The sequence below is a fragment of the Girardinichthys multiradiatus genome, chromosome 20, assembly GCF_021462225.1.
Source record: "Girardinichthys multiradiatus isolate DD_20200921_A chromosome 20, DD_fGirMul_XY1, whole genome shotgun sequence".
Taxonomy (NCBI): Eukaryota; Metazoa; Chordata; class Actinopteri; order Cyprinodontiformes; family Goodeidae; genus Girardinichthys; species Girardinichthys multiradiatus.
This window is the reverse complement of record NC_061812.1, coordinates 5,713,530-5,729,292: the sequence shown is the minus strand read 5'-3', so window position 1 is coordinate 5,729,292 and position 15,763 is coordinate 5,713,530. Positions and strand designations below refer to the sequence as shown.

General features: G+C 40.4%; 1 protein-coding gene across 12 annotated transcripts in view; it reads right to left on the bottom strand.

Moving 5' to 3' along the window:
* ptprt (protein tyrosine phosphatase receptor type T) overlaps positions 1 to 15,763 on the bottom strand; it is a 444,335-nt gene that overhangs the window by 258,116 nt on the left and 170,456 nt on the right. For all 12 annotated transcript variants that reach the window (XM_047347294.1, XM_047347295.1, XM_047347298.1 and 9 more), the window contains exon 9: positions 654 to 769. In XM_047347294.1, the coding sequence (XP_047203250.1) occupies positions 654 to 769 (116 nt within the window). The remainder of the gene's footprint in view (positions 1 to 653; positions 770 to 15,763) is intronic.

The following is a 15,763-nucleotide window of genomic DNA, read 5'->3' as shown; positions in this document are numbered from 1 at the left end:
AAGTCTGGCTGGTTCAAAAGAAAGTATATGTAAAAAGAAAGAAGACGAGAAAACATTTAATTAATTTAAAAAAAATGTCAAAGACGTTTATCATAAATGTCGATGGATTAAAAATTACATTAGGTATGTAATAATTTATTTAGCCATTTATTTCATATTGGTATTAATTAACAAAAATACACATTAAAATATTGTTTTAATATTAGAACGTGGCACATTTGGTCATCTTTAAGGTTCAAAAATAAATCTAGTATCCAGTAATAATCCAGTATCCAGTAATAATATCCAGTATGATATTATTGATATTATTCCAAACTGTTCAATAAAAAAAAACTATTCAAAAAAAGTTTCCCGTTTTTAATATTTAGTTCCTTGGATCCGACTAACTCAAAATATTTTAAATTGTATTTACTGGCTGAATCTTCTACTCTTGGAATTAGTGGGAAATTCTAAAGGTTCATAAACACGGTGACCAAAAAGCTTGCTGGATTCCACCTTGTTTAACATGCTTCCTCCTATAGTTGAATCTTTACAAATAACACAATACACGATAGAAACCAAACTAGTGAAAGATCTTCTCTAAGATGTTATATATGGTGCAATAAACTTTAGTGGTAGACAATAATTAAGTGCTACTTTGTGATTGTGCTCACCGTCAGATTGTAGCTGTGACATCGGGTCACAGCATATCCAAAAGTCTCCCACTGGACTGTCAGCTGGCGGGCGCGGACATCCACCACGTTGACATTTTGGGGCCCGTGGACGGGATCTGAATTAACAGCAGATGGAGAAACAGACAGTCAACAATTGGCTCATAGGACAAGGAATTGATCCACTGATTCCTTTAAAATATAGCTCAATTTAATCAGTTTATACTCTTAAACAAGCAGCTAATCTGGGATTACTTGGTGATTTTGTTGGTTTAAATGTCTGAAATTTAAGTTACTCTTCAACCATCATTCCTTAAGAATGTCAGATATCAATTAGGAAACTTTGGAGCAACAACAAGAAGGTCAAATTGAGGAAACTATTAAAGCAGTTTTTTCCAGAAACCAACTATTATTTTCACTTTGTAGATTAACGTGACAAAACCAATTAAAAATAAAAACTGCATTCAGGAGCCAATAACATTTTTTTCTCCAACATGTTGAACACAGAACTAAACAAGGAGCTGGCAGAAAAGGAAGTAGGACACAAACTTTTAATATGCCGTGCAAATGAATTTGCTTCATAGGCAAAAACTGATATTCTGAATATGTAGAATCCAGTAGCAGAACCAGAACTTAACTGTAACGATGGAGGCAAACAGCAAGATGAATGCTGCACGGAGCAAAGAAAAGCAGTGGGTATGCATGCAGAGAGAATCATTCTGAGCAGGTGTGATAGTCAGAATCCTGCTCATGGTCCAGGCAGGAAACAAAAGCAGAACAACAAAATAAAACACCCCAGAGATAGCTGACCACCAAGGGGCGCTGAAAGGTTACAGAGACAGTCACTTTCAAAAGAGAGCAGTTATTTCTAATCTGCACACAGATCTGAGATGGATCTTACATTAATTTACTTATTAGAAGTTATATAGAACAAAAGATAATTAAAACAACTGCAATTTGTAAACTTAGGTGAACCTAAAACTGTGAAACATTTTTTTGTGCTGTTCAAAAGTCTTGATCTCTCCTTGATTTTATGTTTTCTTTCCACGCAGACACAACTTCTTAGAACTATTTAAAAGTGATCTGGCTTTATTCATCTCTAGACTTTATTTTCACTAATTTCTTACCCAGTTCTGTTTATTAAGCCACTTAACTGAATTATCAATCATTAAAGCATTAAAAGGCTTCTAATCTCAACAGATGAACCAGTGTTGTGTTGAGATGTCACAGGCACATATCTTTATTGACAGCAACTTGTCATAAATACACAGGTTTTCTCATTTTGTTTGTTGAAGACATTAAAAATCCTAAGAAAAACAGTTTGAAAGACAGAAAATTAGACTATTTCTCTCCATCAACTGCTTCCAAACAGCAATGAGCTAGAAATCTCCATAAAGTTCTCTGGTCCCGTCTCAGGTCCTTCCTGCATTTAAGAATTAGTTTGAAATGCTGGAGAGTACAGGTCCTTCTCAAAATATTAGCATATTGTGATAAAGTTCATTATTTTCTATGATGTAATGATGAAAATTTAACATTCATATATTTTAGATTCATTGCACACTAACTGAAATATTTCAGGTCTTTTATTGTCTTAATACGGATGATTTTGGCATACAGCTCATGAAAACCCAAAATTCCTATCTCACAAAATTAGCATATTTCATCCGACCAATAAAAGAAAAGTGTTTTTAATACAAAAAACGTCAACCTTCAAATAATCATGTACAGTTATGCACTCAATACTTGGTCGGGAACCCTTTTGCAGAAATGACTGCTTCAATGCAGCGTGGCATGGAGGCAATCAGCCTGTGGCACTGCTGAGGTCTTATGGAGGCCCAGGATGCTTCGATAGCGGCCTTTAGCTCATCCAGAGTGTTGGGTCTTGAGTCTCTCAACGTTCTTTTCACAATATCCCACAGATTCTCTATGGGGTTCAGGTCAGGAGAGTTGGCAGGCCAATTGAGCACAGTGATACCATGGTCAGTAAACCATTTACCAGTGGTTTTGGCACTGTGAGCAGGTGCCAGGTCGTGCTGAAAAACGAAATCTTCATCTCCATAAAGCTTTTCAGCAGATGGAAGCATGAAGTGCTCCAAAATCTCCTGATAGCTAGCTGCATTGACCCTGCCCTTGATAAAACACAGTGGACCAACACCAGCAACTGACACGGCACCCCAGACCATCACTGACTGTGGGTACTTGACACTGGACTTCTGGCATTTTGGCATTTCCTTCTCCCCAGTCTTCCTCCAGACTCTGGCACCTTGGTTTCCGAATGACATGCAGAATTTTCTTTCATCCGAAAAAAGTACTTTGGACCACTGAGCAACAGTCCAGTGCTGCTTCTCTGTAGCCCAGGTCTGGGGAATGTGGCACCTGTAGCCCATTTCCTGCACACGCCTGTGCACGGTGGCTCTGGATGTTTCTACTCCAGACTCAGTCCACTGCTTCCGCAGGTCCCCCAAGGTCTGGAATCGGCCCTTCTCCACAATCTTCCTCAGGGTCCGGTCACCTCTTCTCGTTGTGCAGCGTTTTCTGCCACACCTTTTCCTTCCCACAGACTTCCCACTGAGGTGCCTTGATACAGCACTCTGGGAACAGCCTATTCGTTCAGAAATTTCTTTCTGTGTCTTACCCTCTTGCTTGAGGGTGTCAATAGTGGCCTTCTGGACAGCAGTCAGGTCGGCAGTCTTACCCATTATTGGGGTTTTGAGTGATGAACCAGGCTGGGAGTTTTGAAAACCTCAGGAATCTTTTGCAGGTGTTTAGAGTTAACTCGTTGATTCAGATGATTAGGTTCATAGCTCGTTTAGAGACCCTTTTAATGATATGCTAATTTTGTGAGATAGGAATTTTGGGTTTTCATGAGCTGTATGCCAAAATCATCTGTATTAAGACAATAAAAGACCTGAAATATTTCAGTTAGTGTGCAATGAATCTAAAATATATGAATGTTAAATTTTCATCATGACATTATGGAAAATAATGAACTTTATCACAATATGCTAATTTTTTGAGAAGGACCTGTATGTTCTTCTTAGCTTTCCAGTTTCCTCTTTATGAAGAATAAGCTGCACAGGTGCTGTCATAGGTGGTTACTGGGACAAGACAGAAAAAAATGTGTGAAAAACTGCAAAAAATAACTTTAAAAGGCCTTCAGAAAGCCTGCAGAACTATTAATCAAGATCAATTCAAATGATTAAAGGAAAGTCTGACTACTCTGAAGGTAGATTACAGAAGCTATATTGCCAGAAATGTAGAGAAACCTCTTTAAGAACAAACCAAATCATAACCATGATTTGTCTACATTTACATAGATCTGCTGCACAACTATAAAAACGTGAAAAACACGCAGGATATCGACAACCGAAGACAGGAATTTTCCACTTCTGACTTCGAAGATAGTTTTGTAATAAAACCCAAGCTTTAAGAACTCTGAAATACGAGAGCGCCTTAAAAAATCAAAACCCATTCAAGATGGCAACAAAGATCAACCCTCACTCAAATATTGTCAAGTTTCACGGAACAATAAATGAAATGAATTGCTCTTGTTCAGTAGTTTTGAACTCAATAAAACCATCAGCAGCAGCCAACCTGTCCCATTTGCTTTCACACACACCCTCTGATCACCGTCCCAACCATATGTTGGCCTCTCTTACGCTCTAATCACAACTGGCTGCACTCTAACGAGCCTGTTGAAACTCATCTTTCTGTGTGCCTAATTAGTTTTTTATCAGCTAACGATGGCAACCAAAACAGGTCACCGCATAATTTACAGCTGTACTAGCTGTACGTTTTGAAGACAATGAAAATTCTACGTTTCCAAAATGTGTGCAGGAGAAATGAGTTCTGTCCATCAAACAGACCTTCAGTTAATATGTCGGATAACTGCTGGGTCACAGGACCCCGTGTGATGCCATTTGATTTATCTATGTTTTTATTCATCTCTGCATCTCTGGATTTACAAACAAAAAGTTGTGTTTTTTTTTTTTTTAATCTACACTTTGCCAAGCTTCTTTTTTTTACTTGTTTCCCACCGAAAATTGTGGACAGGAGAAGCAAACACAAGAAAAACACTGAAGCGTTGATGTGGGCAGAGTTTCAGTTTCCATTCAGAAAACCTTCTTCCATGAAGTTGGGATTTGTAGTAAACTGCTGCACAAACGTTAAAACTGGAAAGTGAAGTAAAATGAGCCGTTTGGTATGGAAGATATTTCTCATAGTTTTACTATAATCTAACCCAATAATCCAGTTTTATATTTAAATAAATAATGAAATACTAGATAGGACCACTTTTATAAAGTATCCTGGTGTGAAATGAATAAAAGGCGAGACAGTTAAAGAGTAGAAATAGTTTCCTGTCTAAAATGTAAAAAAAGACTATTTTGATTTAAGATCTAATAAAATTCAAAACCCTTAATCTTTACCCTTTTTTAAACCATATCACCAATAACTATATGAATGCAATCAAGTGCATAAAAAATTATTGCCACAAGCTACTTAAATACAATGTTGGATGACCCAAATAAGACAAAGATTAGACAACATGATCTTGGATAAGCTGTTTCAGAGACCATCTGAGCTGAATGTTTCTGCTATTTGTGTGCACATACACAGTCCTGTGCACTTATTTCCATTACTTTAATTAGAAGTGTTAATTCTTGAAAATATTCACACTTTGTTTGCTTGAGCTCATGTTTGTAAGTATTACATATCTTAGAGACCAGCTGGTTTACGAATTCAAACTGTTTTATTATTTAATCCCCAGGTCAGCGCTTGGTGAGGGTTGGGGCAGGGGTTGGGTTAGGTTAGGTTGGTGGGGTGGGGGGCACCATCTGCTGCAGGACCTGTCTTGGGACCAAAGACATAGTTTCTTAACTGTTGCATTATAAACAATAACCTTGTTATTGAGTCAAAGCCCTTGAAGGTTCTTAATGGGCGGGGCCAATGAGCACACCACCCTAATAAATTAATAACTTTTGCTTTGAAAAAGTCCAGTAACTCCAGAAGGCCTTTTCTGGTCAAATAAATGTTTTATTGCCTACCAGTATTGGTAGTCATAGTTCCATTTTTACATCTAACAATGTCCAACCTTACATTTAATATTGGTAAAATTAAATAAATAAAGGTCAATTTAAAAAATACATAAATCTAAAGAGAAACATGTAGACTAGCTAGATTTTGAACACAAGAGCAATTCCAGTTAGATAAACATATGACTACTGCATAAGAAATAACATGGTTGACCTTTTTCAACCACTGGGTATTACATTTACAAATTTTGCAACTTTTGTTGGCTTTGTTAGCTTGCTTGCTAATAGACAAATATGTCATCAGATGCAACATGAACATGCAAACGCATGCCAAGGGCCGGAGGGGGTCTGGTTTGGGGACCAGTGGATTTCGTCTCTTCTTTTTGCAGATGACGTGGTCCTGCTGGCCCCCTCTAGCCAAGACCTACAGCATGTGCTGTGGCGGTTCGCAGCCGAGTGTGAAGCGGCTGGGATGAGGATCAGCTCCTCCAAGTCCGAGGCCATGGTACTCGACCGGAAAAGGGTGGCTTGTCCTCTTCAGGTTGGAGGGGAGTTCCTGCCTCAAGTGGAGGAGTTTAAGTATCTCGGGGTCTTGTTCACGAGTGAGGGAAGAATGGAGCGGGAGATCGACAGACGGATCGGTGCGGCTGCCACAGTAATGGGGGCGCTGTGCCGGTCCATTGTGGTGAAGAGAGAGCTGAGCCGAAAAGCAAAGCTCTCAATTTACTGGTCGGTCTACGTTCCTACCCTCACCTATGGCCATGAACTTTGGGTCATGACCGAAAGAACGAGATCACGGATACAAGCGGCTGAAATGAGCTTCCTCCGTAGGGTGGCCGGGCACTCCCTTAGAGATAGGGTGAGGAGCTCGGCCATCCGGGAGGAGCTCGGAGTAGAGCCGCTGCTCCTCCACATCGAGAGGAGCCAGTTGAGGTGGCTCGGGCATCTATACCGGATGCCTCCTGGACGCCTTCCTCGGGAGGTGTTCCAGGCACGTCCCACCGGGAGGAGGCCCAGGGGATGGGCCAGGACACGCTGAAGGGACTATGTCTCTCGGCTGGCCTGGGAATGCCTTGGGCTCCCCCTGGAGGAGCTGGAGGAGTTGTCTGAAGAGAGGGACGTCTGGGCGTCTCTGCTGAGTCTGCTGCCCCCGCGACCCGGTCCTGGATAAGCGGAAGACGACGAACGAACATGCAAAGCACCCAGCTAAGAGACCATTGTTTTTCTATGAGGAGAAAACATTTTAGAAACACTTTTAGATGTTTTTTGCCATTAGAAGTTCCAAATGCAGGATATATACACTGCTCAAAAAAATAAAGGGAACACTCAAATAACACATCCTAGATCTGAATGAATGAAATATTCTCATTGAATACTTTGTTCTGTACAAAGTTGAATGTGCTGACAACAAAATCACACAAAAATCATCAATGGAAATCAAATGTATTAACCAATGGAGGCCTGGATTTGGAGTAGCACAAAATTAAAGTGGAAAAACACACTACTGGCTGATCCAACTTTGATGTAATGTCCTTAAAACAAGTCACAATGAGGCTCAGTATTGTGTGTGACCTCCATGTGCCTGTATGACCTCCCTACAACGCCTGGGCATGCTCCTGATGAAATGATGGATGGTCTCCTGAGGGATCTCCTCCCAGACCTGGACTAAAGCCTCCACCAACTCCTGGACAGTCTGTGGTGCAACGTGACGTTGGTGGATGGAGCGAGACATGATGTCCCAAATGTGTTCAATCGGATTCAGGTCTGGGGAACTGGCGGGCCAGTCCATAGCTTCAATGTCTTCATCTTGCAGGAACTGCTGACACACTCCAGCCACATGAGGTCTAGCATTGTCCTGCATTTGGAGGAACCCAGGGCCAACCGCACCAGCATATGGTCTCACAAGGGGTCTGAGGATCTCATCTTGGTACCTAATGGCAGTCAGGCTACCTCTGGTGAGCACATGCAGGGTTGTGCGGCCCTCCAAAGAAATGCCACCCCACACCATTACTGACCCACTGCCAAACCGGTCATGCTGAAGGATGTTGCAGGCAGCAGATCGCTCTCCACGGTGTCTCCAGACTCTGTCACGTCTGTCACATGTGCTCAGTGTGAACCTGCTATTATCTGTGAAGACCACAGGGCGCCAGTGGCAAATGTGCCAATCCTGGTGTTCTCTGGCAAATGCCAAGCGTCCTGCACGGTGTTGGGCTGTGAGCACAACCCCCATTTGTGGACTTCGGTCCCTCATACCGTCCTCATGGAGCACATTTGTGGCTTGCTGGAGGTCATTTTTTAGGGTTCTGGCAGTGCTCCTCCTGTTCCTCCTTGAACAAAGGCAGAGGTTGCGGTCCTGCTGCTGGGTTGTTGCCCTCCTACGGCTTCCTCCACGTCTCCTGGTGTACTGGCCTGTCTCCTGGTAGCGCCTCCAGGCTCTGGACACAGACACAGCAAACCTTCTTGCCACAGGTCGCATTGATGTGCCATCGTGGATGAGCTGCACTACCTGAGCCACTTGTGTGGGTTGTAGAGTCCGTCTCATGCTACCATGAATGTGAAAGCACCACCAACATTCAAAAGTGACCAAAACATCAGACAGAAAGCATAGATACTGAGAAGTGGTCTGTGGTCCCCATCTGCAGAACCACTCCTTTATTGAGTGTGTCTTGCTAATCGCCAAAGATTTCCCCCTGTTGTCTATTCTATTTGAACAACATCATGTGAAATCGATTGTCAATCAGTGTTGCTTCCTAAGTGGACAGTTTGATTTCACAGAACTTTGATTTACTTGGAGTTATATTGTGTTGTTTAATGGTTCCCTTTATTTTTTGAGTAGTGTGTATATATATATATAGTCAGCCAGTCAGTCATTTTCTACCGCTTATTCCATAGTGAGTCACGGGGGGAGCTGGTGCCTATCTCCAGCAGCCTATAGGCGAGAGGCGGGGTAGACCCTGGACAGGTCTATATATATATATATATATATATATATATATATATATATATATATATATATATATATATATATATATATATAATGTAGACTTCTATATTCAAGAAAGTGTTGTCTCAGTTTATTTGTTGTATTACTATGAATTTTCCTGACATGCCTGTGAAGTAAAGAGAGAGCCTCAGATACAAACCTAAATATGTTAGGCTGGTAAAACACACAAACCATACTGTCCTGAAGATCACATGCATCTGGAAAAATGTTACGATTTTAGCTTTGTGGACTTTGCATTAGCTGCTATTTCTTTCTTTTGCCTCATACGACATCATCTTGGACCAGAACCAGAAAACCATGTTTTGAGACCAAATTAATGCAGACTTTCTATAATTATATGCAATCAACTGAGTAATGAACCCAAAATAGGCCCCTTTCCCTCTTACAGGCAATGCAGTGTTATATTTCTATTCCTCCAATGTGAGAAAGTATACTCTAATTTCAGATCTATACTACTCCAGAGAACAAACACGAACTAACCGGTAATTATGCCGCTAAAACAGATCGGGGGGATGTAATAACACACACTGTAATTCCTCAATTACCAGTGACATAATCACTCATCACCGAGCCATCGAGTGAATTAAAACAGGTTTGCACAAATAACAGCAATACATCAAATCGTCTCTGGCATCGATTCAAAAAAAAGATTCACTTGAGGTTATCAAATCATAAATGCACTCAGGATTCTGGGCTTAAACCATCAGTCTCTCTTTATCAACAGCAACTAAACATTTAGTTAATCCTGTAAGTTTTTTGTTTGATTTTAAAGAAACCTAATCTGTTGGTTAATCGGCCTAATGTTATCAGCGATGGAGGTAGATTTAATGGAGTTAATCACCAGATTTAAAAAAAGTTTAGATCATTTCTGTTTTGTTCAAATAACTCCCTCCAGTGTCAGGGGGTTTAAAGTTAATTTCCATCTTATTTTCCATGGAATCGAAGGTCATCTGAAAACAGATTTTTAAAATGTTCTCTGAGAAAACTACAAGAATTGAAGAGTTGAAGTGTAATACTGGGAGAGATGCAAACAGATAAGGTGGAATGGAAAGCAGGAGAGCTTATTTACAATTATATCTTTGTTTACATCGTTACAAGGATGAGACCTCCCTAGATGACCTTTGTTATGACAAATGCCAGATTTTCTATATCATTCATTTTCTCCTCCACTCTTTCCCCATGCCACGTTAATTATTACTTTCGACATCCATTTCAGTCATTTCTTTACACCCACCCCTGACCTAGCCCAACCTCTTAACATTTGTTGTGATCAACAGAAGGACAGATGAACGGGCAAAGAGAAAAAGGATCATTAAGTGTCTAAAAGAAAACTTAATAGTCAATAACGAGTATGGAGAAGCTGTTTGGAGCACTCTTTGGAAAATTGAGAATATGCCAACTGACAGGGTAAAATATGTATGCATGGAGGAAAAACTATTGTATGGCTCCACAGGGACACGGTCCCAACAGTGGCTGCTAGCCTCATTAATCAGGAACGGTCAAGGGTTGGCATGTTAGCTATCACACGCTGTGAAAGGGCAGTGTAGATGGCACAGCTACAGCACAATGTGACCAGGCTCGACAGTGGGGCATGCAGCAGAGAGATTACAAACCCTGTGGATGGTCAGAAGCATGATCATCAATATACGAAGGACAAAAAGGCTGAACGTTGCCACCACAAAAAATCAGCAGCATCTAACTGGAGTATAAAACCTTCCATTATATACTAGCAATACATATTATAGTCCGTACTTTCAAGGAACTTGCATATCACTTTCCCAGAAGTGTACAAGAACTCTATATGAACTTATAGGTTTACTTTGGGAAAAAGGGCTTTAAGGCATGATCTGTTACTAGGAACATTCCAGTTACTGTTTGGCTACTTTTAAAGTGCTTGCCTGGAACTTACAGGTTTATTTATGAAAATGTACAGGTTATTTTGACATAACTTAATAGGTGTTTAAGGAACTTACCTTAAAGTTACAGTTTATTTTCCTGTAATTTACATGATAAAAACAGGTTACTTTCTGGAACTTATAAGTTACTCTCCAGAACTTGAAATTCATCTTCCTGGAACTTACAGCCTGCTTGAAAGTGTGGGCCCAGCATTTTAATATTATTTGGAATTGCAGGTTACCTTTCCAGAACCTACAGGGTGCCAACATATTACTTTCAAGCAACTTAACTTTACTTTCTGGAAAACACCTTGCAAGTTTCAGGAAAGTAATTACAAAAAAAAGCATTATGCATTGCTACAGCAAATAATAAACAGCAAAATATCTTCCCTATAAGCCGGTCTTCTTTAAATCTGTTAATTTTATTTTGTAGCCATGCTTTGCTCTTTCATCACTGTGTTGTACAGTATTTTACATTTGACCAATATTTTTCATCTGATGGTCCATAATGTGAAGCTACAGATTGTTGGACATATGGATCAGATGTATCATATTTTCTGAGGTATAGACTACTTGTAGTTAAAGATTAGATTAGATTTAGTTGCCTAAAATCCCAAGTCTGACTGGCAAGTTATCACTACAATGAGGGCTAACAAGCACATATTCTGATAGATGGTGCCAAATTGTTGCTGATTTGACCTGAAGCCGACATAAAGTTGTTCTGTCGGTCTTTGAAAGTACTTAAGAGCCTACAGGATGTTTTGGCAGGTAGGTATCTAGTTCAGGAGAGGGCCTAGTGAGGGATTGTGTTTTGGGATGCTTTCCTGAATCTGATGAATGAGCAGCAGAAATGGGGCCATTAATCCAAAGACTTTAGGGAGCTGTTCCAGTGAGAAGAGAATGAGGAGAAGACTGAAAATCAATCTTGCTGCCTCTTTAAACTCCTCGTCCTCTGCTATGTAGATCTCCTGTTATTTTATCTTTTAATCTTACATTTTCTATCTTTCATTTTATTTATTTTGTCTTGGCCCTTCTTCCATTTTCAGTCTTGCCCTTGTAGCTGACCATGATAGCATAATGTGCAATGTGTGTTTAAAAAAAGGAAAACTGGATGAGTGAAGAACAACAAAGGAATAGCAGGTCTTATCTTACAAACAACCTCCAACAGATGAACAGTACCTAAAAGCCAGGCTTTAAAGGAGACATATTATGCTTTTAAATCCTTCCATTTCACACCTAAATTATTCATATGTGGTTTATATAAAATGGAACTTCAATGCTTTGGTCTAAATTCCTTGTTGTTGTAGCTCTAAAGGCCCCTCTTTTACCCTGTTCTGAAGTGCTTCTGAGAGCAACTCTCTTTAAATGCTATGGAGACACTTCACCCCCCGTGCCAATCCAGGTCAAAGAGCGCTTTACTCCACCCCGTTAAGCCATTTTTGTAGTTTAATAACAGAGATAGAGTTAGCTAGCAGCACAGAAACGTTTTATTCCAATTTGATTAAAAGATGCCAATAAAAGACTTGTCCATCCAGCCTTAAAGGTTCGAGCCAAAATCTGGCCCAGAGCGACAGGGGAATGAAGAACCAGCCGAACTGTGTCATCAAATGAATGCATCGCAATGGTGTGTTATTACTGCATTTACACCCTCCATCCATAGCAAGTAACTTTATTAAGGAGCGCAGTTTACACTTCAAAGAGGTTCTGATGCTTGGTGGCGGTGGAATGAATTGTGTGGGTTAATACACCTGAACAACTGAACATTTAGACTTGGGCTACAAAATCTCAGCAAGAAATGAGGAACACGCAAAATTGGCAACCGCTAGTCCATGGTCTTGTTTAGCTGTTCCGCAGCAAATACTGTGATGTAATAGTTCAAAACACCTAATAGAGAATAGAGAAAACTGAACGGATTTTTTAAAAAAAAGACCCTAACGCAACACAATGTATTTAAGGGCTTTAAAAGTAGATTTTGCAGAATATGACAGTCAAAACAGGAAAACAGCAAAGATATGGCAGATGCATCATCCTTCAGCTGATCATCTATGGGAAACTGCATGTTCAGTATATATATGTCTTTGAAAGTTAGTTTGTTACTGCCATTTTCTGTTTGTAGAACTTATCTTTGGTATAATTTATGGATTTAGGCAAAAAATGGACAAATTGTGTCTCAATGGTCACAATGAGTGAAGAATTCAGTTTATTGCCTAGTCCTGTACATAGAGGGCAAAGACATGTGAAAATACTGGACTATTTTTGGTCCACTTTGAGTTTTTCCACTAATCTGGTAAAATCAAAGATTTTGTGAATTTGTATCTTCATGTATTCTGTTGTGAAATCTGCTTAATTGATCATTTTTAATGAAAGCCTTTAATGAAAACTCTTACAGGTTAAGTGAAAAGCCTTTATCTCTTTAAAAACCATGGCCATTTTGTGTTTTGTAGAAAAAGTAAAAAACTGGAACAAACTGGTCAAAATTTTTGGTCCAGTCTAGTCATAAAATTAGTGTGCTTCAGTTCTGGCTTTGCTCCCATGACTTAATTATTTAAAGCGAGCCTGCTAAATTATGTTTTGAAAAGAGGACCTTCTTTCTCCATTCATGGCCTTTCATTCCAGAGCTGCTCACTCTTTTTTCTTTTTCTTTTTTATGCATTTGATTCACTTTTCTGCTTTCAAAGGAGACCCAAAAGGCAAAAACATAAAAAAATGAGAGTACACAAAAGAGGGGAGGCAGTGTCAGAAAAAACACAGAGAGCTTCCCTCTGGGAGAAACATGGCAGGGACAAGTTTTCATTCCTGCCTGCGTCTGCTTGTGTTTGTATGTCTGATATTTTATGTTAGTGTGTACCAGAATGTGAAGGGGAAATGACTTATTACTGGAACTACTCTGGCCAATGGCTAGAAATCTAATAAATTCTGGAGATCCAAGCAAACTTCCACCAATACAACACACACTCACACTTTACCTGAGGCTTGAATGCTGCATCTTCAGCATTAGCAGTGTGACTGTTGATATGTTGCAGAGGCTGCACTTTTTATCTGCATCCTCCCTGCAAACCAATAACAGCCTAACCTCTATATAAACACACACACACACACACACACACACACACAGACGAACTCTCCCGTGAAGATTATCCTCACAGGCAAACAAGCAACATCAGAAGAACTCCTCAAGGATCTTTTTTCTCTCCTTGTAGGACTTAACCAGTGTTAGTGTGTGTGTGTGTCAGAATGCTTTCACTGATGTGTGAAGGTAGTATGGTGTCCTGTTTTTAAAACTTTTAGACTTTCTTAAAATTATAGACTAATATATTTGATCACCACCCGACTAGAATTGGTCATGTGGTTTTAATCACCTAACGTAATTTTTACAGGTTGTTTCAGACTTCTAAAGAATTTTTACCTGTTGGACCTTTCAACATTTTGTCACATTACAACTCCAAACTTTAAAATGTTTTATTTAGATTTGATGTGAAAGACCAAAACAAAGTAGTCCTAACTGTGAGTTGAACTCAGTCAAAGTAGATGGAGAGCATCTGGGAACATTGTTTTTTTGGATGTAGGCTTGAACTTTTTCTCGGCATTGTAGCTCTGGCTGCAGGTTAGGATTAGTGTGGAAGAACGTTGAAGCTTCGCACCAGTTTCAATTCTTTTGCTGTCTCTAGCAAGTTTTCTTCCAGCTGTGCCCTGTATTTAGCTCCATCCACCTTACAATCAACTTTCACCAGCTTCCCTGCTTGTGATGAAAGGAAGACACCATTTTGACACCAAATATTTTTTAGCAGTCCCTGCCCAAACAGAGTCACCTGGACTATCTGTTTGGGCAGGGACTGCTAAAAGTATTGCATGCTATTTTAACATTTACCCCAAAACACACATCCTATCTGAAATGAGAATTTCTCAAGTAAAAAGAAATTCAGCTATCAATAATGTTTATTCTAGAGAGGAAGACCATATCTGTGTCATAACCTACTACATACAAGGGTTATATATGTACAGGGGTTGGACAATGAAACTGAAACACTTGGTTTTAGACCACAATAATTTATTAGTATGATGTAGGGCCTCCTTTTGCGGCCAATACAGCGTCAATTCCTCTTGGGAATGACATATACAAGTCCTGCACAGTGGTCAGAGGGATTTTAAGCCATTCTTCTTGCAGGATAGTGGCCAGGTCACTACGTGATACTGGTGGAGGAAAACGTTTCCTGACTCGCTACTCCAAAACACCCCAAAGTGGCTCAATAATATTTAGATCTGGTGACTGTGCAGGCCATGGGAGATGTTCAACTTCACTTTCATGTTCATCAAACCAATCTTTCACCAGTCTTGCTTTGTGTATTGGTGCATTGTCATCCTGATACACGGCACCGCCTTCAGGATACAATGTTTGAACCATTGGATGCACATGGTCCTTAAGAATGGTTCGGTAGTCCTTGGCTGTGACGCGCCCATCTAGCACAAATATTGGGCCAAGGGAATGCCATGATATGGCAGCCCAAACCATCACTGATCCACCCCCATGCTTCACTCTGGGCATGCAACAGTCTGGGTGGTACTCTTCTTTGGGGCTTCTCCACACCGTAACTCTCCCGGATGTTGGGAAAACAGTAAAGGTGGACTCATCAGAGAACAATACATGTTTCACATTGTCCACCGCCCAAGATTTGCGCTCCTTGCACCATTGAAACCGACGTTTGGCATTGGCATGAGTGACCAAAGGTTTGGCTATAGCAGCCCGGCCGTGTATATTGACCCTGTGGAGCTCCTGATGGACAGTTCTGGTGGAAACAGGGGGGTTGAGGTGCACATTTAATTCTGCCATGATTTGGGCAGCCGTGGTTTTAGGTTTTTTGGATACAATCCGGGTTAGCACCCGAACATCCCTTTCAGACAGCTTCCTCTTGCGTCCACAGTTAATCCTGTTGGATGTGGTTCGTCCTTCTTGGTGGTATGCTGACATTACCCTGGATACCGTGGCTCTTGATACATCACAAAGACTTGCTGTCTTGGTCACAGATGCGCCAGCAAGACGTGCACCAACAATTTGTCCTCTTTTGAACTCTGGTATGTCACCCATAATGTTGTGTGCATTTCAATATTTTGAGCAAAACTGTGCTCTTACCCTGCTAATTGAACCTTCACACTCTGCTCTTACTGGTGCAATGTGCAATCAAT